At 46.0% G+C, this 20,918-nt stretch overlaps 1 protein-coding gene across 1 annotated transcript in view; it reads left to right on the forward strand.

The window, feature by feature from the left end:
* The first annotated feature begins 420 nt into the window (after positions 1-420).
* LOC147727731 (sulfotransferase 6B1-like) overlaps positions 421-20,918 on the forward strand; it is a 319,304-nt gene continuing 298,806 nt past the window's right edge. The window contains exon 1 of the mRNA XM_086961729.1: positions 421-817. Within this exon, the coding sequence (XP_086817855.1) occupies positions 424-817 (394 nt within the window). The 5' untranslated portion in view covers positions 421-423. The remainder of the gene's footprint in view (positions 818-20,918) is intronic.

Genomic DNA, 20,918 nt, shown 5'->3' on the forward strand with positions numbered 1-20,918 from the left:
GATAACACGAGTTACATAGGAGATACAAACAGGAAAAATTTGCAAATGTACAAGTTGTAAAGTCACACAACGAAGAGATAGACACAGAAAAAAATGTGCAAATGTACAAGTTGTAAAGTCACTAAAGGAAGAGATACAAACAGATAAACTTTAAACTCATAGGAATGGTAGTAAGTACAAAGGTCTACTACATATACTAGTGGTTAGAGTTATACATAAATATATATACAAATAGTAGCTATTAACGCCACCAAAAACCGTCCCCAGTCATTGTTTTCATGTTCTTTTCCTCTAAACTGAAATTTGGCAAGCATATTTTTTAGAGTTAATCTCATCCATAGCCCGCTTCCTTCACTCTCTCTCGCTCTCAAGTTGTCCAGAGAAACACGAAACACCCTCCCATAACGTGCTTCACGTGAACAAATGATTGTAATGCAGATTACGCAGCGAGTTTTTGGCACGCGGCGGAGTATGAGCAGAGGTACCTACGTTCAAGCAGAGCTGCTAAAAGGAGAGTTCCAAGCCCTGCCCAGTGATAGCAGGTCCTTCCGTTTCCAGCAGTTCGATCAAAGGCTGTCAGTCTGTCACCCTCAGGACACCTCGAAGGACAGCAGCAACATGGCAGGTCGAGGGGAGTCCATCAAACAGATTGAGAAACTCCTATCCGCTGCTGAGGAGAAACGCCCCGAGGACCTGTTGTTCACCTATAAGGGGGTTCTGTACCCCAGCGTCGTGTGCAGCCCCGAGACTTTCCAAGCCTTGGAAACTTTTCAAATGAGGGAAGGAGATTTGCTGGCGGTTTGCTACCCAAAATGTGGTGAGTAAAGAGGCTCTTTTATTTACCTCGCTCAAAGAAAGTCGGATAACTTGGAGAAATGAAAGAGCAGCTCAGTTACAAGACATGTATCAACGTGATCGTTCTTCCACGTATATAACAATATCTGAACTGAGGTACAGTGCCAGGCTGCATTTAGTTCCTTGACCCTGTCCGAATGCACTCGGGATATGTCCTCGGTCGCCTGAAGAGGCTACACACGTTATCTGAGAGGGCAGCTGTGTCTGCTTCATTCTGTTTCTTGCACACGAGACGCTGAAATGTGAGTTCTGTGTCCACGCCACTGTGCATGCTGGAGTCGAGACTCCTTGCCAGCTCAGATGTCAGTAAGCGTGAAGCCGCACCTTATGTGCGCAAACAGAAAACAAACACAAATGCAAGTGCTGTGTGTTCACCTGACACGAACTCATTGCACAACTGAAAATACACACGTTACATATTAATCGAGACCATCACCGTCTCGTAACCTGTAATCAGCCCACTACAGCCCACATGCCATCCACGGTTGGCACCAAACACACGCACTAAAATCAATCCACTCAACACACAGGTGTCACACAGTGTCAACGGTTCTGTTCTCCTTCGCTTTTCCTCCACAGCCCATCACTTACGACTATTCAGCACTCTCTAGTGACCTACAGGCACCGACCTATCCACAAGTCATCAACTCCCAATTTCTCCCTCCTAAACTTTTCACTGTGTCCCAACTGCACACTCCTGAAAGACACTAGTTGAGTTTTCTTTTACACATTGGGCCCCCTACCAGTTGTACTCTGCATTTATCATACCTACATTTTTAGGGTAATCACTAAGAAATCGGAGGTCTTCGTTTCTTGAATTACTTAATCAGTGTTTCATATAGGCTGCCAGAAAAGTAAAAAAAATAAGAAAAAGATAGGAAAACAGCAATTTAGGGGGACAGCAGGAACAACAAAAGAACTTATATATTCACTGGAGGAGGGCAAGAGGTAAGATACCTAAGCACATCCACCTAAAGAACTATCATTGTCATAAATGGTGCTTGAGCATTTCATCAAGTATATATATAGTTAAATACTTTTGACCATATCCAGGGTACCCACTGACAAAGGGAACTCCTAGGGTATACTGTGAGGTATTTTTACTTTTCCAACTGGATCCCTGCTTTAGTCCAGATTAAATGTATCTAAGAACTCCCAAAAAAGCAAGACTATTATCTACCTACTCTGGTTGGAAAGGTCTCCGATAATGAAGCATGCCACAATAAGGTGTGAGTGAGGCGACCTCGCCAGTATCTTTCGGATCCCTTGTGGAGATTCATCTAGAGGAATTAACACACAAGAAAGTTTAGTATAGGTTAATTTCTGGGCGTAAGCACAATTTTTGATAATGATAACAAAGTGTGAGAAGTTGGCCTGGTATATGATGTTCACTATTCTAGTGAGCACCTTGCACCAGTCCAAACAACTCTTATGGTGATGGTTGTAAAGTCAACCTCATAGACCAGCTATCCTAGTGGTAGCATGGACAAAGCAGTATTAGGCTAACACTTCAGAGAGCATGTGAAGCTAATCGTTTTATGTTGTAATGTAACATGTCTTGTGCATCCTCCCTGTGCTTTCCCCCTGCTGTCCTGCTTGGCCCTTGATGATGTAATTGGAATGTTGGGTGGGTTGATGAGTAAGCAGTTGTCAGTTGGATTGAAGGGCTGAGCAGTGGAACTGCTCCTGGTGGGGTCTCATGACTATCTCAAGTATATCTCTAAAATCTCTGAAGATGTAATAAAGTTATGATCCTGAATATACCTACAGACTATGGATCTTTCTTCATTGTAACACTGGCGATGTTGTAAAAGAACCTGCGTGCTACTTCTATGGATTTGGACTTTGGACTTTCAAGAAACTAAAGGATTTGAATTTGGACTTGAATTTAAAGAAACCTGGCACCGCAAAGTCCCCACCAGTGACCATGTCATGGTAAGTGTTGGACCGTGCGTAACGGGTACGCACAAGAGAAGTTTATTCTTTTTGCAGCTTCTTTCATTTGCTTCTGGTTTTACCCTTTGGATTTAAACTAGGACACTTGGATAGTTGTTACCCACGGGAGCACCGAAGTACTTGAGTTACCTCACCCAGGGAAGCCGGGTGCATAGCTGTTCTTTCGTGTCGGGTTTCGTCGATTAATCCTATGAAGAGCTGCAAGAAAGTGCTTCAAGTGACTAGGAGGAAGATGTCCGGATGGATCCAAGGGTGGATCGGAGCAGTGAAGAACCTGAAAGCAGAGGGGACAGAGTCTGGGTCACTAGCTAGTGACCGGGAAGGAATCAGGCGATGTTGAGATGCAATCAGGTTAGGATGTGAGGCTTGTCTCTGCAGCCACGTGGACCAGGAGGCATTGACGACAACCAGGAGCTGGATATGGACTGTCCCGCGAAGGATCTAGCTATTGACGGTGTCAGTATCCGAATTGAACCCAACAAGCCTTGGCAAAGGCAACCCACACAGGACAAGAAGATCGGCTTCTGTTCAGACCAGCAAGGTCTGGGGAACTACACCTTTACAGGAAAGCATGAGCAAGCCCAGAGCAACCAGGCAAGCAGTGTTGTTTCAAAAGGATATCTTTAGGAGGGCCACTAGCCAACGGGCTAGAAACCGCAAAGACACGTCGAGGAGAAATGCAGGCGCAGGCCCCACGCGGCACTCGTGGAGTGTGGAGAGCTGAGCTTTGGTGCACTCACTGCTCGGGGTTAGGGCTTCTCAATCCCCAATGCACAACTTCAAGGACGCCTCAGAAGCTGCACAAGTAGCAAAAAGCAGGTACTGCTGGATGTCCGGTCCCACGTCTCTCATGTCTGCCACGGGTCTCAGCTTTGCTGTGGATGTGGGTCGAAGTCAGAGTAGTCTGGAAGTCCAGAGGCTGCATCGCTAAGTCTTCGGGATCTGGCTGGAGCATGGACAAAGCAAACCGGCAAGTTACTGGTGGTGTCTGTTTGCACAGGGTGGTCACTCCTTGACCACAAGGGAGATGTCTTAAGTCTTCCAGTCGAAATGGAACGTCGAAGGTCCAAGAGTTTGTTTCAGAGTTTCTTTCCAGGATAAATCTAAAGTCTCTAGCCTCAGCTCCTATCTTTCTACCAAATTAAGGGGCTGGATTACCTGCTAGGTCCCTCCTGTGGGTGGAACCTGGGAAGGGGGTGGTTACACCCCTTTCCCTTTGTCCAGTTTCGCGCCAGAGCTGGGGCTGGAGTGCCCCAGCAACTGGTTTGAACCGGGCTATGCTTGGAGCACCTTGTGTGCCCCAGGCAGTGTCTCATTTCTTTGAAACCACCATGCCCCAATACACTAAAGTCTGTCTGGGGAGGTGCTAGTACCTCCCAAGGCAAGAAACCTATTGTCCAGGCCTCCCCTGCCGGAGTTTCGTCCAGCAGGGTAAACCGGGTAAAGCTACAACTACATGTCTTGTCCCTCTAGAAGGGTGGGATGCTACCCCAGCTGCCAGAACTGGCGGGGTGGGGGGGTAGTATTCCAAATCGTATGACACCTTACACAACATGTTTTGATAAAGCCAAACCAAAGTAAGCAAGAACCGCGAGGATTATAATGCATTTAAGAATATATGGTATGGCTATATCATAGAACAGCTATAAGGACATGGTTCCGAAAGCTTCAGGCAGGCTCAGCTCATGCTAGAGCACCATCTAACATAAAACCAAGCACTCTGCCTCCAGGATTGTCAAGGCCTGCCATAGGAGTGACTTATAGGTATATATGTGTCTATATATAAGGGTAGATATAGGAATACTATATCTAAGCAAGGGGTGATTACACAACCTTGCCCAAGCTGAGTGAGCAGCCAGTGGTGTCAGTTTGGATGGCCAGCCTGGGGTGGCATAATACATGCTGCAGCCCCTGGTAGGCCTTGGATGCACCTATGCCGTGGGTACCTATGGTACACTATACAGGGGCTCACAAAGTGACCCAATATCCAATTAGATATGTACCTAAAGTACATGGAGTCCATTTTACAGAGAGAGCAGATAGCCTGGGGCCCTGAATAGCAGGATCCCAGGCCAACTAAGTCAAAAACCAGCTAAACACTAGGCAAAAATTTGGGGTAACCATATATTCAGATATCCACCTTCCTACACAAAGAACCTGCAAGAATGACATAAAGAGAAACCAAAGGCCCTATCACAAGACTGGCAGTCCGAGGACCGCCAGATTCGGGGGGGCCCAGCAGTGGCAGTCCAACCACTGCCACACCACTGGTCCGACTGCCCCATTACGCGTTAGGCAGTCGTACTGCCCTGGGACCACCGAAAGTCATCATCTGGCGGGTGGGTGGCAGTGGCCTTCGGCGGAGTGGTGGCGCAGCGGTTTGCACAGCCGCGCAACCTCTACACCAAAAGTCGTAATCAGGCCCTAAGAGTAGGTAAGAAGGGGAATCAAGAATAGGCAACCATGGTATTTAGCAAACAAGGCAGACTAAAGGGCATGGGAGGCTAAGAGCTTAGTCAAGTACTTTTCAAAGCAGGTATATCTGGAGTTAAAGCAGAACAATTCCATCAGTTCTCCATTCAGCATCACCCACAGCAACTCCTGTAATAACAACATGCATTGAGGACATAACATGAGAGGACTGACTTTATTATTGGCAGCAGTGGTATATCTAGGTGTGCAAGCATACAGGAGCAGCGGTATTCACAGGGCAGTCCTGCCCAGTCTCTGGAGGGGATGCACTAAGCCACTGGAAAAAGGAAGACTGGTGCTTGCTGTTCATAGAATCTCTCTCCCTGAGGTGGGGGTAGACTATGTCAAAAGGTCCAGTTCCCTGTTTAGGTCGAGCCCATCAGACTGCTTGTTGGAAAAAGATCTGTTGGTATCTTACCAAATCTTATAGTGGCTGAATGCACACCCATTGCTTACCATTGGTTAGCCTTATTGTCAGTCTCATTTGCTTGCTTCACATTCGATGGCTTGCCCATCTTTTGTCTGCACCTTTGCTGGTGCATAGTGTCTTTATATGTTTAAATCTGTTTATTGAAAATAGATATTTTTTTCTTTTTCATTTTGGCAAGTACACATTGCAGTAGTTATTCAAGTGCTGATTCGCATGGTACATAATGAAATACATATGAACATGGAAAGCAAACTGGGCAGTGCATTAATCGCAAGGTGTAAACTATACATATATATTGTAGTAGTAGCAAGTGTTGCGGAACCAATTAGATAGGATACATAAAAGCATGGAATACAAAGTAAAAACATTTGTTGAATGGGTACATTTGTACGCTTCCAGCTAGTCAGCGTCATAACAGTCCCTGCAATAAGTCATCTGATATGTTACTTTACACAGTTTCATGTTTTACAACAGTTATACTATGAGAACTCTAATTCAAGAACACAGCAGACCACATAGATGTAAAACTTAAGAATGCTCTATCTACCCTCCACTACTGGCACGCGATAAGCTTGATATCCGCACCAAGATCTTCTCGGAATGGGTGCATGTGGGGGGGGGGGGGGGGGGGGGCAGCTCGATAATGAAAAAACACAAAAAAGGTTTCAGTCCATACCCATAGCCGACCAGTTTTAGGCCTCTGGCACAGCGTCAGTGGGGACACTATTTGTCTGCACAGGCAGTTTGTAAGTCAGTTAACATGGTGTCCCAGTAAGTGGCAATGGGGTATTTTTGCACGCCAAGCATGTTTTCCCAGTGCACGGCTATGCTTTCTGTGTGTGCCCAAGCAACCAACGTGCGATTCCAGGCCAGAAACGGTGGGGGCATGGGGGATTTCCATCTTCCAGTAATAAGTCGCTTGGTCAGTATGAATCCTAGGTCTAGGAAGCGGAGGTCACCCTATGTTTCTTGGGTCTGCGGTACAGTCCCAGAAGACAGATCTCACATCTGTGTAGGTCCAGGCCTTCGGTGCAATCGGATAAGGTGGATGCATGGAGCATAGTGTCTTTACATGTGTCTTTCCACTGCTCACCTTTAGGGAACTACTTTTCCTTACTGCTTGAGCACTCCAAGAGAGTACATGTCAAGTTTATTTGTCAGATTTAATAATAAAATCCAATAACAAAATGCACTCACATTTTTTAAAACAATGCAGTACCATAAAACAACACGTTATCAGTCAAATCAAATCAAATCAAATATCTTTATTCGGTTTTTCAGACAGAAAAAAAAGCACATTAATCAATAATAAATATTACACAATAAAAACATGATATACACACATAAAATACCCAGTTAATAAGAAATATGTTAATAGCAAAAATCGCAGATAGGCAGGTATAAAAATTACAGCGGTACTTAAACAATTAGCTTTCCCTAGTGTTTCTAAATCTTAGGGCAGATTTTAAAAAATCAGTCACAAATAAAGTGCTTTCAGGGTTTAACAATTGCAAGTAGTAAAGGGCAGGTCTAACCTGGGTAAAATTCAGTTTTTTTAAGAGGGGCTTTAGATAGAACCTCCGGGGTAGATCCTAAAAAGGGCAAATAAATAAAAAGTGCACCAGATCCTGCGGAAACTCGTTGTCGCAGCCGCAGGGTGGTAGCATTTGGCCTCTATGAGAACCCCTTGGAACGGCTAACAAAAGGTGGTAATAGTTTAGACGAAACCTGATAAACAAGTGCCGCTCAAAACCCGACATAGACCAGGATAGATAAGGCTCCAATGAGGCGGTGGTTTTCAGCATAGCATGGTTTCGGACACTGACTTATTTAGTTCCACCTCTTCCCGATTCATTTGGTGTAAAAGAAAAAAGTTTTCCTTACAGCCTCGACATCAACAAATCTGATCAAATCAGGATTTGAGAAAAGTTCTGGGCGCCCCACGGCTGAAAAGCAATCTTTAAAATATTTTAGCCATGGGATTTTGAGCATGTTGTCTAAAGATAGTGCTTCCCTTAGGAGTAGATGGTTTAAAGGCAGATCTTTATTTAGCCAGCATTTTAGCCAGAAGATTAATGGCCGTAGTGCTAAAGTGTCACTAATAAAGGGTGTTCCAGTTTTGTCATGAACTACTAGGTTGAAGGTCCCCTTTGGGACCCCCAGCAGTTGCTTCAGAAAGATGTTCTCTGCCACCACAATATCATTAGCTGTCACGTGCCCCCAGAGTTCGCTACCGTAACTTCCTATTGCCACGCTCTTTGCCTGGTAAATCTTTAAAAGTGCAGCAATAGGACGTTTGCCCATTTTCCTGGCAAAATTAAATATAGCAGCATTAGCCCTAGTTATCTCGCCCCTTTTCTTTTGGATTAACGGTCCTCATCGAACAGAACTCCCAAATAAGAGAATGTTCTGGTTGTGGGGACCCTCTCCTTGTTAACCCTAAATGATTAAGGCTTAATGTTGCGCTGCCCCACCTGCATTGTATAAGATTTAGTGTTGTTAATAGATAAATAACGGGTATCCATAATATTATGAAAAGCATTTAATAGGGTTTGAAGGCCTCTTGGGGTCCTAGCCAGAAGGACACCATCGTCCGCATACAGTAAAACAGGCAGCACCTTGCGTCCAACATAGCGGTAATCAGCACCAGTGTTTATTAAAAACTCTTCCAAATTATTAATATATAAATTGAAGAGAAAGAGGGCTAAGATACAGCCCTGCCTAACGCCCCTGTGGACACTAAAATCCCTGGACACTCTTAAATCCTGCGAGTACCTCACGTTGGCCTTAGTATCCTGATGCATGTCCCTAAGAAGGTTGACCAGGCTGGACTCCACCCCCATGGCGCCCCTGGCCTCCCAAAGTTTCCCCCGGTTGACACAGTCAAACGCGGAGGAGAGGTCCATGAACGCCATGTGAATGGTACCCCGCCTAGCCAAGGTATACTTCCCCAGAACCATGTACAGGTTGAGGCACTGCGCTATTGTAGAGTGACCAGGCCGGAACCCGTATTGAATTTGAGAGATGACCCCGCGATCGTTGGCCCAGGCTCTCAGTCTATTTAGGATTACTCTACCCACTACTTAGACCACAGAGTCAATGGGGGTTATTGGCCTGTAACAGGTGGTGCTGTTACGGTCACCTTTCTTAAATACTGGCACTATCGTGGATGTGCGCCAGGACCGAGGGCAGCCATGTTCGGCAGCTGCAATAAGCACATCAGTGAGAACCGGCGCCCAAAGAGACTCATTTGATTTTAATAAATCCGGGGGCACACCGTCTGGGCCTGGTGCTTTATTACCGGATAACCCCAGGATACCTTTCTTAACCTCACTAATTGTAAAAAGTGGGGGAATGACACTTTGTTCCCCTCTGACCACTTCTGTCTGAAAAGTATTACTATTAAAAATAGGACTAAAATGGGATACCCACTCATCTTCAGTGATGTTAGTGCCAATTGAATTGGACCCCACCACATCGAACACAGGTTTGTTAATAATACCTCAGAATCGTTCACTGTTTCCAAGGGTATTTGGGTCTAACAGATCTTGCCAAATGTTGTCCTTTATTTCTGCCTTACTCTTAACCAGGGCCTTTTTGTAAGACAGCCGTAGTGACCTGATTAATATGGGGTCTCTGGGAGTGGTCTTCAAGGCCACCTTTAGCTCGCGGCCTACTTTTGAGCACGAGTGGTCAAACCATTTGGGGTCCCTACACCGAGGGCCCAGAGAAGGTACAGATAGCATTTCACCTACTTTTAAAACAATCCCGTCAAATGCTAAGAGAATATCTGGTGGGAGAGATGCAGGGGATACACGTGAAGATAACTCGGAGGCACAAGTTTTGGTAATTTTTTCATAGAATACCTCCGAGTTCACCTTGGACCATTTTAAACGTCGCCTACCATCTGAACATTTCAGGACCCCGCAATTTTGGACTTTATCACGTAAATTTAAAAGGTTGCCAGCCAGTAAGATGAAAACAGGATTGTGATCGCTATAAAAAGATTCCTGGATTTTGAAGCCAGATATAATTGATTCTAGGCCATTGGAGAGGAGAATGTGATCAATATAAAACCCAGAGTACAGTTATCAGTCATAAAACAGTAAATAAAAGTCGTTATACACAACAATTACAATATATTTAGTCACTGGGTGGGCAACACTTGATCATTAGCTGATGTTTACAATTCTTATTAGCCATGCAGCATGAAAAATCTTAGTGACACCAACAACCACCACTTTGCAGGTGTTGGTTTTAGAAATTCTTAATGCACTTGTCCAGTTTGTTTAGCTCAATAGCTGACACATAGGCACAATCCATCTCACTCTAGGTTTGGAGTAAACAATAAAGAACAACAACAAGTGATCCTCTGATTTTTCAAGGTAGCAGCATACTGGATACATCTTTGACTTCTCAACAGAGGACGTCCAGGATGTTGTAAAGGTGGCGACTGGCATGAGCTTCATGTGAGTGCTAGATTGATATAATCTAGAAATTCCTCAGGCTTAAGCATGTGTTTATGAAGCAAATAGGCTTTCGAGTGACTGCCAAGATCTTCGGATGATTCTCTTTGTTCAAGAGATAAGGCCCAATACCTTTGTTTAGAAATGGCAATCTATGTAGTGACGAAAAGTGACCTTCATGTTGGCATTTATTTTGTGTCAGGACCACATTATTTTTGCATTGCCATTTTGTGTCAAACACCTCTGCCTGACCCTCCTGGTCGTTTCTGCTGATGTCTGATGAAACTCTGTCACAACCACCCTGCCCTTCCTGCTCCTTGTGGTTGAGCCAATTTCAAAAAAGGGAACAAAGAATTGGCCTCACCACCCTCGGACTGAACTCCTGCCACACCCACCCTGTTTCACAAGATTTGGTCACACCACCGACCCAGATCTTGTTTCTTTCACATATCCTGTTGTTCAAGATCTGTCTGTTCTCTCATGTACATATCCTGTTTTGCGAGACCTGTCCATAATATTTTGTACCATCTGTTGCGGCATCGTCCTGCCTGAACAAAGAATGGTGTAACTGCATTCTGACTCGGAGGCGCCAGGCCCCCATCCAAACTCTAGAGACAGCTATGCCAATGAGAGAGGCGGCCCCTGTCTTTGTTAACGCACTCACTGATGCCCAAAATAATGGCCGAGGGCCTGTTGAAGCCCACTGGCGAAGGTTATGGGCTCATGTCCCTTGGAAAAAGTCAGAGGTAATGCAGTTGAAAGGGCAGTTACCAGTTCTTCGAAAAATTCTGGCTGCCTTTTACAAAGAATTAGGCCAGATAATATCTGCTGGTACACTTATTCTTGAAGACATCGACTTGCTCTTTGGTACGGTCGTTCCTACTGATATTTGGGATAAAATTCGACATACTGACAATGAAGTAGAGCTGGGAGGTAAATGGGCTAATCTGGAAGCTATGGAAGACGCAAGGGCAGGAGGGACTAAGCCAGAAGCTGCCATCCTGACTTTGCCTGGTAAAATAATAACGCTTATGAAAACATTTTTGCCAGAAACAGTCATTAACTGGGATAAGATAAATGCCTGTAGGCAGCGAAAAGATGAAAGTGTGGCTGACTTCTTTACCCGTTTTGAAACAGAATACAAGGGACATAGTGGCTTGGACCCCCTGATCCCAGGCTCTAGCCCAGTTTTTGTCGATAAGTTTGTCAGGAACTTGCTTCCTGAGATTTCCGCCAGGCTCATGAAAATCGAGAGTACATGGTCTGCCCAGACTATGACTGGTATCTTGGCTATGGCACAGTACCACGAGAATAGGGAGAATGAAGATAAAGAGAAGGAAAATAAAAAGGCTAGGGATCTTAAGACTAAGGTACTTCTGCAGCAGGCTTACCCTCCCCGAGGTCCCGATGCCCGTGGGAATTTCAGGCCATAGCCCCAACCCCGTCCAAGGGCTCGCTAGTCTACCCCCTCAGGCCCTCAATGCACGGGAGCCCTCCAAACAGATCAGTATGCTTATTGTAAAGGGTACGGCCATTGGATAGAAGAGTGTCCCGTAATAGCTGAAAACCTCCGAATAGGGAAGACTCAGCCTCGTGCTTCTAGGGAGGGGAGGCCAACTAGGGACCATGGCCCGCCCCGTCCGCAGGACAAAAAGCATAGATCCAGGGATGACGCTCCTGTCTATAACGCCCGGCCAATAGGTTTGATGGATATGAAGCAAGAACCACTATTTACAATGATGATTATGATGAAGTTGATGAGACAGGGTTCTATCAAGCATAGGACCGTCAAGAAAGGGGTATTACTAGAGTGCAAATTCCAGTGAATCAAAGGGGCCCGTATGTTCAAAGGTCAGTTGTGGGGAACAATCAGAATTTTCTTCTGGATACTTGGGCCACCAGGTCTTCTATTTCACCTCTGTCATTCCCGGAGGCACCCCTTTCTGGCAACATGAAAGTCTCCGTGGGTTTTGCAGGAACACCCGTGACCAGCCCTGTCTCTGAACCGCTCCCTCTTGATATTGGGCCCGCACATGAAGACGCTCCCTTGATCCTCACTACAGGTTGCAGTGAAAACTTATTAGGCCTGGATTTACTGAAAGCTCTGTATGCAACCATATCATGTAGTCCCCAAGGTGTATCCCTTACAATTTCCCCCACCACAGCCTCCTATATGTATCTGTCCGATCCCCTCCCACCAGAGTGGCAGTCTTTACCTTCCTCCCTCTGGGCATTATCATACACTGATGTCGGCTGTCTCAATACACCCCCTCATGTGGTACGTATTCAGCCCAGTGCCATCCTTCCCAGCCTTCAACAGTATTGACTGCCCAAGGAAGGAGAAGCGGCCCTTTTAACAATAATATCTGAATTGATGGACAAGAGCGTAGGGAGGAGACATGTGGTAATATCTGTAAAAGTCCCATTATTCCGGTTCTTAAAAAGACCAATGGAGATGCTCTCTCCCCTAAAATATACAGATTTGTGATTGACCTGAGAGCCCTTAACAATATAACGATCTCCCAATACCCTGCTGTCCCCGACATTACATCCCTCTTGACGATGGTCCCTCCTGACGCCATGCACTTTTCTGTCATAGACCTGAAGAATGCCTTTTTCAGTATTCCTATACATCCTGACAGCAGACATTTTTTGGGTTTCTCCCTTGGTGGTTGGAGTTTTAGATTTTGCCGCGCCCCTCAAGGTTTCACTGAGAGCCCCAGTATCTATAGTAAAGCTCTCAAAAGTCAATTTGATTCCTTGGAACTCCCTGATAATTCCACCCAACTGCAGTATGTTGATGACCTCCTCATTACTGCAAATTCCGCCCGACTTGTAAAGAGGCTACTCTCTGTTTGTTACGCCACCTTGCCCTCCGTAACCACAAGGTCTCTTTAAAAAAGCTTCAGTTTTGTCAAGAGAAGGTGACCTATTTAGGTTATCTCCTCTCGAAGGAGGGAAGGCAGCTCACCGCTGATCGTGTAGCCGTAATTCAATGCTATGGCGGCCCCACGGACACAAAAGCAGGTGCGAGCCTTCATAGGTCTAACCTCATACTGCAGACAGTAGATTTCCAATTTTTCAGCAATGGTCGAACCTCTTCTTGCCCTCACCACTAAAGACATATCAAACAGTTCTTTTCCATGGACTAGAAAGCATACGCAGGCCTTTCAAGATTTAAAAAGAGCTCTGTGTACTGCTCCAGTCCTCGGGTCTCCTGATTATAACAAACAATTCTTTATTTTTGTACATGAGACAGACGGCTGTGCATGCTCTGTCTTGACCCAGATATTCGGAGGTCACCATCGGCCATATGCCTATTTTTCAGCTACCTTAGATCCTGTTGCGAGGGCTCTCCCAGGATGCCTACGGACGACAGCTACGGCCGCACTCATGGTCCGTCAGAGTGGGGGGATCGTCATGAACTCCCCCTTGACTCTGATGGTTCCCCATTCTGTGGATACCCACCTTAATAACACCAAGAGACAGTACCTCACTAGTGTGCGACTCACAGGATATGAATTGAAACTCTTTTCCAGCCACATTAACATCAAGAGATGCACTGTACTGAATCCCGCCACCTTACTCCCACTGGATACTCAGGATGCCTGTTTAGATCCACATGACTGTATATTGAGGACAGGGGAGGAGACGAAGAGAACGGGTTGAATTACAGGATACCCCGATAGCAGACCCAGAAGGTTCACTGTATGTGGACGGATCATGTCTCAGAGGGCCAGATGATAACACATCAGCCGCCTACGCCCTCATGACATTGGAGCAAGTAGTAGAAACAGCTCAGATTCCACAGTGCTCTGCTCAGGCTGCAGAATTAGTGGCCCTCACTAGAGCCTGTGAGTTAAGCAAAGGAATAACGGGTAATATCTACACTGACAGTCAGTATGCCCTTGGGGTGGCTCACAACTTTGGGAGACTGTGGAAAGAAAGGAATTTCCTTACTTAACATGGGATGAATATTCAACATGGCCCCCTAATTCACCAATTATTAGACTCCCTGACATTTCCCAGAAAGATAGCCATTATAAAATGTAAAGCCATAAGAAAGTGATGGATGATGTTGGAAAAGGCAATGCCCTGGCTGACCAGACAGCCATACAGACAGCTCTTAAGAAAAAGGAAGGAATGTATGTGGGAGTTCCCGCCAGTTGGGTGGCAGAGGGGGTGCATGGTTGAAGATACCGTACAGAGTGTGATTGATATTCAGTCCCATGCTACCCCTGAGGAGCTGAGGATATGGACGGAGCATTTGGCGGAAAAGGAAATAGAGGGTTGTTGGGCCCGTATCACTATGGAGAGACAATGGATGTTTCTCGACAGTCATGTGCTACCCGTAGTAACGATGGCCCATGGCCCTGCTCACATTAGTGCAAAAGGGATATGTAAGTTGCTGGAACCCACCTGGTATAACTCAAAGATACCAGCATATGCTGAGAGGATGGGCAAAACATGCATGATTTGCCTTATATTCCAGAAAAAGGTACAGTAACCCCTGGAGGAGGATTCTCTCCCCCTACCTTTTCTTTCGAAGCCCTCCAGATGGATTATATCCAGATGGACAGATGTAACAATTTAAAATACATCCTGGTGGTGGTCTATACCTTCAGCTGATGGGTGGAGGCCTACCCTGTCAAAGACTGCACCCCTATCACTACCGCCAAAGTACTATTGAAAGAATACTTCCCAAGATTTAGTTTGCCTAGTTTGGTCTGGAGTGACAACGGGACATACTTTACGACTCAAATAATGGAGAATGTCTGTTCAGCACTGGGTATGAAACAAGAATTTCATGCAGCTAACCACCCCCAGTCAGCAGGTCTAGTGGAGGTGTACAATGGCATCCTAACAACTAAAATGGCCAAGATTGTAGCCGAGACAGGTGTCACTTGGGTTGATGCTCTGCCCCTGGCTCTGCTGTCTGTCAGGACAAAGCCCAAACCAGGATAGGACTATCTCCTCATGAAATTGTGTTCGGGAGGCCTGCCAATGTGTGGGGTGTTCCACGGCCCCAGAAACTGTCTGATGTTGAATACCCTGTGTTGACTGATTATCTGTACAGTTTGACTTACACCTTTCGTACTCTTTACCACTAGGTGCATGAGGTCATACCTGATAAAAGCAAGGGCTCAGGACACGTTATCCAACCTGGCGACTGGGTTCTGATTCGCAACTTTCAACGTACAAAGAGCCTCGAGCCCTGCTGGACACAGCCCCGTCAGGTGTTACTGGCCACCCGCACTGCCGTGAAAGTTGAAGGTCGGAAGAACTGGATCCACGCAACACACTGTAGACGAGTGCCTCTGCCTCTCCCCTTTGATCAGTGGGTGAGAGAAGGACGAGGAGACTCAGACACAGAAATAGTCGCGACATTTGTTCCATTCAGCGACGCAAGATTACATTTTACATCTACGGAAGCAGAGAGTGACCGTATACTGCAGGGAAAGGTGGAACACTCCCCTCACTCTGCTCAGCATCAGGAACAATTATTCCCCGACCATACTGTTCCTACTTCTACCCAATATAACTTGCGTTCCAGAAGGAAGGCTTGCCCTTGACTTCGCCCATGTACCTATAGGCTGTAGGGCTGTGATCTCCCGGCTAAGACCGGTGCTGGTGTGTCAGACTAAGGTACACCCCTAGGGCTCTTGGCACCTGCATCCAGTAAAGCAACCACCAATCACAGACAGCCGCTAGTGTTCCCTGGCTTAGTACAGTGGTAGCCGTCCAATACACCCAAGTCCAGAAACGATATGTCGCTGTTTGTCTTAATCATCTTGTTCTATTATCGGTTGGATGTTACTGATCTACTATCCTGTTACCCCACCAACTCCTACCCCGACTCCTGCAGAGCATCAGTATTTCACGTTATCCACCCACGAATTACCCTGCCGCGCAGAATTTTTCAATAACACCTTTGTCCAGATGTTACATCATCATCAGCTGATCATAAATACTTCTAACTGTTGGGTATGTGGACTGATGCTGCATGCTATGACACAACCTTTCCCATTCTTTCCTTATCCTTTTTCCATTTCTGGGTCCTGTCTTGCATAGTGGATGTTGATGCAGGAGGCCTATACTATCAATGGTACTGCCAATTCTGCCCTTGGAACATTTCAAGATGACTTCTGGCGAAACAGGTCTGGCAATACCAATACCCCTTTTTGCCCGACCGACTCATCAACATTTCTATATCCAATGGATGAACTCGGTGAGATGGTGGTATTTAACTCAACTTCTCAACAAACATTTACCAAATTTCGCGCCAGAAGGCTACTACCTGATGTACGAAACACTCTGAATGTTATAAATGTGCGGGCCGTGTCTGCATCCATGGCTTGGGTACTAAGAAAGTTGGTACAAGTATCTGTGACATCATTAAAACTTTAAACTCTACGCCTCTTCCAAAGTTGGTGGCATCCCCCAACACTTATTTTATCTGTGGCACAGCAGCCTACACTTGGCTCCCCTGTAACTGGTCTTGTACCTGCTATCTGGCCTTCCTCCTTCCACCAAAGTATTCTACCCATGGAGATTATCACCTGTTGATGAAGGGCACTTTGCGCCGCTCATGTAGGGGTGTCATATCGGCTGAGGATACAGTAGGCCAAGAAGCCGGGGACTTCTTTAAGGGTTTCCTCCCATTCTGGGGCCCCATGGCAAACAGTTGGGCTATACGAGGACTGACCAGGGTCCTTGAGGCCACCATCAGAGAAACAGCTGGTGCCCACTCCAACATCATTGCATATCTACAGGCGAACCGCCTTGTAACACTTAAAAATCGTATGGTCCTTGACATCATCCTCGCTGATCGTGGTGATGTGTGTAAATTGATTGGCTCCAGCTGCTGTATGTATATTCCAGATCACACACCCACAGTATATGATGCCATCCGACGTCTGCATCTCCTTTCCTCTGAAATTCATCAGTATGAAGGTAACTGGTCCCTCACAGGCTGGATATCGGGCCTCCTTCCCCAAAGGGTATGGAGGGTCCTCATCTTCCTTGCATTGGGAGTAGCTGTCCTAGTCTCCTGCTGTTTGTGCATTCAGTGCCTGCCAATGCTCTGTGCAACATGTGTTCAGGCTCCCAAGCCTCAACCTTCTAACATTCACGACACCAATATGAAGATGATGCTCCAACAAGAAACAGATGATCTCATGAATATCAACGTTTCCTAGAGTATTTGCCACTCAATTGCAAAAGGAGGGTCTGAGAAAAAGTGTCCTTTATGTTGGCATTTATTTTGTGTCAGGACTCCATTATTTTTGCTTTGCCATTTCGTGTCAAACACCTCTGCACAACCCTCCTGGTCGTTTCTGCTGATGTCTTATGAAACTCTAACTGTCATGACCACCCTGTCCTTCCTGCTCCTTGTAGTTGAGCCAATTTCAAAAAAGGGAACAAAGGATTGGCCTCACCACCCTCGGACTGAACTCCTGCACACACTCACCCTGTTTCACAAGATTTGGTCACACCACCGTTCCAGAACTTGTTTCTTGCACATATCCTGTTGTTCAAGATCTGTCTGTTCTCTCACGTACATATCCTGTTTTGCAAGACCTGTCCGTAATCTTTTGTACCATCTGTCGCGGCATCGTTCTACCTGAACAAAGAATGGCGTAACGGCATTCTGACTCGGAGGCACCAGGCCCCCATCCGAACTGGTTTCTTAAGGTGGTAAATGTGTATATAAGGCTTGTAAGCTGTGGAGTGAAGGAGCAGCCTCATCCGTCTTATCTCAGACAAGCTTGGGACTCTGTTCCATAGCCCGGGCTATTCGAATAAAACTTAGTTCCTCCTGCAGATGAAGGCTCCTGTGTCTCCTTTTTTTCTATATAAGGAGGGTATGAAAGACTTGGGCGGTTCCCCAGCCGTCGAGACCCAGTAAGTGGGTATAAATGGTTCTTCAGTAGGAGGAATGAATGACGGATTATGCCAGCAATTTCTCATTGCTAGGTCTGTCAAAGACATCTTAAACACCACAGGGCATCTGTTTTCCAACTGTCTCCCTGATGTGCTCCCCTTACCTCGTCCCCTCTGGGTTGCTCTCTCATCCCTGTGCTTTTCTCTCCCTGTTGCGCTTCTTTCTTTCAGATCTTAAGCACTTCACAAGTGTATATGTTTTCCAGTTGTATCCCTTGTGTGCTTATCACCTCTTTCCCTCTCTGTGTTGCTGTTTTTCATCCATGCGCTTCTCTTCCACACCTCTGCAATGCTCTCTCTCTCTCTCCCCCGTGTGATTCCCTCCCCTGACACTGTGCTTCCGGTTACTCTTGCTTGCCTGTGGTGCCTCTCCCAGTTATGCTCCCCCTCTGGGTCCTACTATTCCTCTTTCTCCCTCACATGCTCCTCTGTTACCCCCCCCCCACACTCCCAATACTTGCAATAACTTCATTTTTTTTATTTACCCATCCAAGCAATGTCCATCATCTTGGATCAAAATTCAAGTAAATGGGTCTGGTTTCAGCTGAATGATGAGACTGCCATCTAGATCTTCTTTAAATAATTCTTTACAGCTCTGCCCAATGATATTGGCAAAGCCAATAGGTCGCACTGGCGAGAGTACTGACTTTGTCGTATCTTGTTTTAGCTCATGTATTAGCCGAGATATTTTAGTGGTACTAAAATTATATGTTTGATATTCTTACTTATACAGCTTTCAGCCAACCCTCTTTCATAATTGATCTACAATTGTGCTATTCACAATTTTTTTCCTCCCACTGCAGCATGCAGCATGGGGCAGCCCACTTCAGCCATTAGCAAACATCACTTTGAGTTATGGCATTCTGCTCTTATACAAGGAGTATATCCTCTCATAAAGTAATTCCCTTTTAGAGGCAGAGACTACGATGGCATTGCATGTGTTTTGAAACCAAAACATATTTTTTTCTTTCAGTAAATGTTTTTTTTAAAAGATGGACACGGCCCAGAAGCTTTTCCAAGAATAAAGTCTTACAAAAAGCATGACAAAATAAAATAACATTGGCAAAGCCAAAACACTAGATGCCAAGGTGAGACCTATTGGCTTTGTCACTGCTTGTATAACAATTGTTGTTATGACTTGGATTTAATGCATGTATCAGAAAAATCACACATAGTGTCGGTAAACATCTAATTTTTGTATGTCTTTGTATATCTGAGCACCTCGCGGACCATTGTTTAGGGCAAGTGTCTCAAACATTACGAATGCCAATCCCATTGCCCTCCTGCTGGTGGTTTTGGCTGAGGACAGGAACGGATCTTCTCATTAGAGCACAAGTGGGTTAGTGGCAAAAGGAGGTTTGCCACTTTAGAGGGCATATTACCTACAAACAGAAATATTTATCGCTAAGTAGGGTTAGCAGCAAAATTATTATCGCCGTGCTTCACCGATTTTAATCGCTGAGATAACTGAGATAAGTTCCCGCCAGTTGGAAAAATGCAGTAGTGCGCGCACTCATAAAAAACCTCACCTAGACCCATTGGACCCTTCTAATTTCAGACCCATCTCCCTCCTGCCAGGCACCTGTAAAGTGGCTGAGAGAATTGTAAATGAACAACTCTCAACATTCCTAGAGTCTAACAATCTCCTTCGACACTCTCAGACAGGTTTCAGACCTGGACAGGGGACTGATACCGCCCTTCTGGCAGTGACTGAGGAAACAAGGACCATTCTGGACGCAGGAGGATCAGTGGCAGTGATCCTCCTGGACTTGAGCGCAGCCTTTGATACGGTGGACCACACCATCCTTCTCCACCGCCTCCGAAAAACGGGCATTTTGGAGACCGCTCTGGCATGGTTAAAATCCTACTTGGAACACAGGACCTTCCAAGTGGCGGATAGCCACGGCCATTCTAAATCTCTTCCCTTGAACTGTGGAGTCCCTCAGGGCTCCTCCCTGAGCCCCACTCGTTTTAATGTTTACATGGCCCCTCTGGATGACATCGCCTCTCCATTCGGCATAAAAGTGGTCATGTATGCTGACGACACTAAATTAGTTGTCTCCATCAACCAGGCTGATCAATCAATGAATAATCTAGTCTCCTGCCTGCACAACATATCTGTATGGATGGGCGACTCCAGGCTCAAACTCAACCGTGAAAAGTCTGAAATCATGCTGCTGGGCAACCCAAAGAAACTCCCCAAAACCCTTGCCTGGCCAGTTAGCATGGGCACCCCTCCGATACCAAAACAAGAAATCAAAAGCCTGGGCTTCTGGCTAGACCAGGACCTCAGCTTCAGAGCCCAAGCGAGGAAAACAGCCGGCATTTGCTTTGGGCTCATGCGAGCAGCCCGTAAGATCCTACCGCTCATTCCCCCCCAATCCAGAAAAATTCTGATTCAGGGCCTCATCTTGTCTAGATTACACTATGGAAATGCCCTGTACCTAGGGGCACCTGTAGCGGTTATAAAAAAAACTGCAACATACCCAGAACGCTGCAGCAAGACTTCTGACTGGAACAAAATCTCGATGCTCAGCCAGACCCTCCCTCAAAGCTCTTCATTGGCTTCCCGTCCAAGAACGCATTTCCTTCAAAGCCTTGTGCATCTCTCATAAAATCCTACAAGGCAAGGGTCCACCAATACTGAGACCCCTCATCAAACCACACAAATCATCCCGACAGCTCAGGTCGGACTCCCTGTTTCTAGCAAGCGTTCCCAGAATAAGGAAAGTCCGTGCTGGGGGTGGCTGCTTTTCTTATAACGCGTCTAAGCTTTGGAACAGTTTACCCCTTAG

Source organism: Lissotriton vulgaris, chromosome 3_1 (genome assembly GCF_964263255.1).
Source record: "Lissotriton vulgaris chromosome 3_1, aLisVul1.2, whole genome shotgun sequence".
In the NCBI taxonomy this organism is placed as follows: Eukaryota; Metazoa; Chordata; class Amphibia; order Caudata; family Salamandridae; genus Lissotriton; species Lissotriton vulgaris.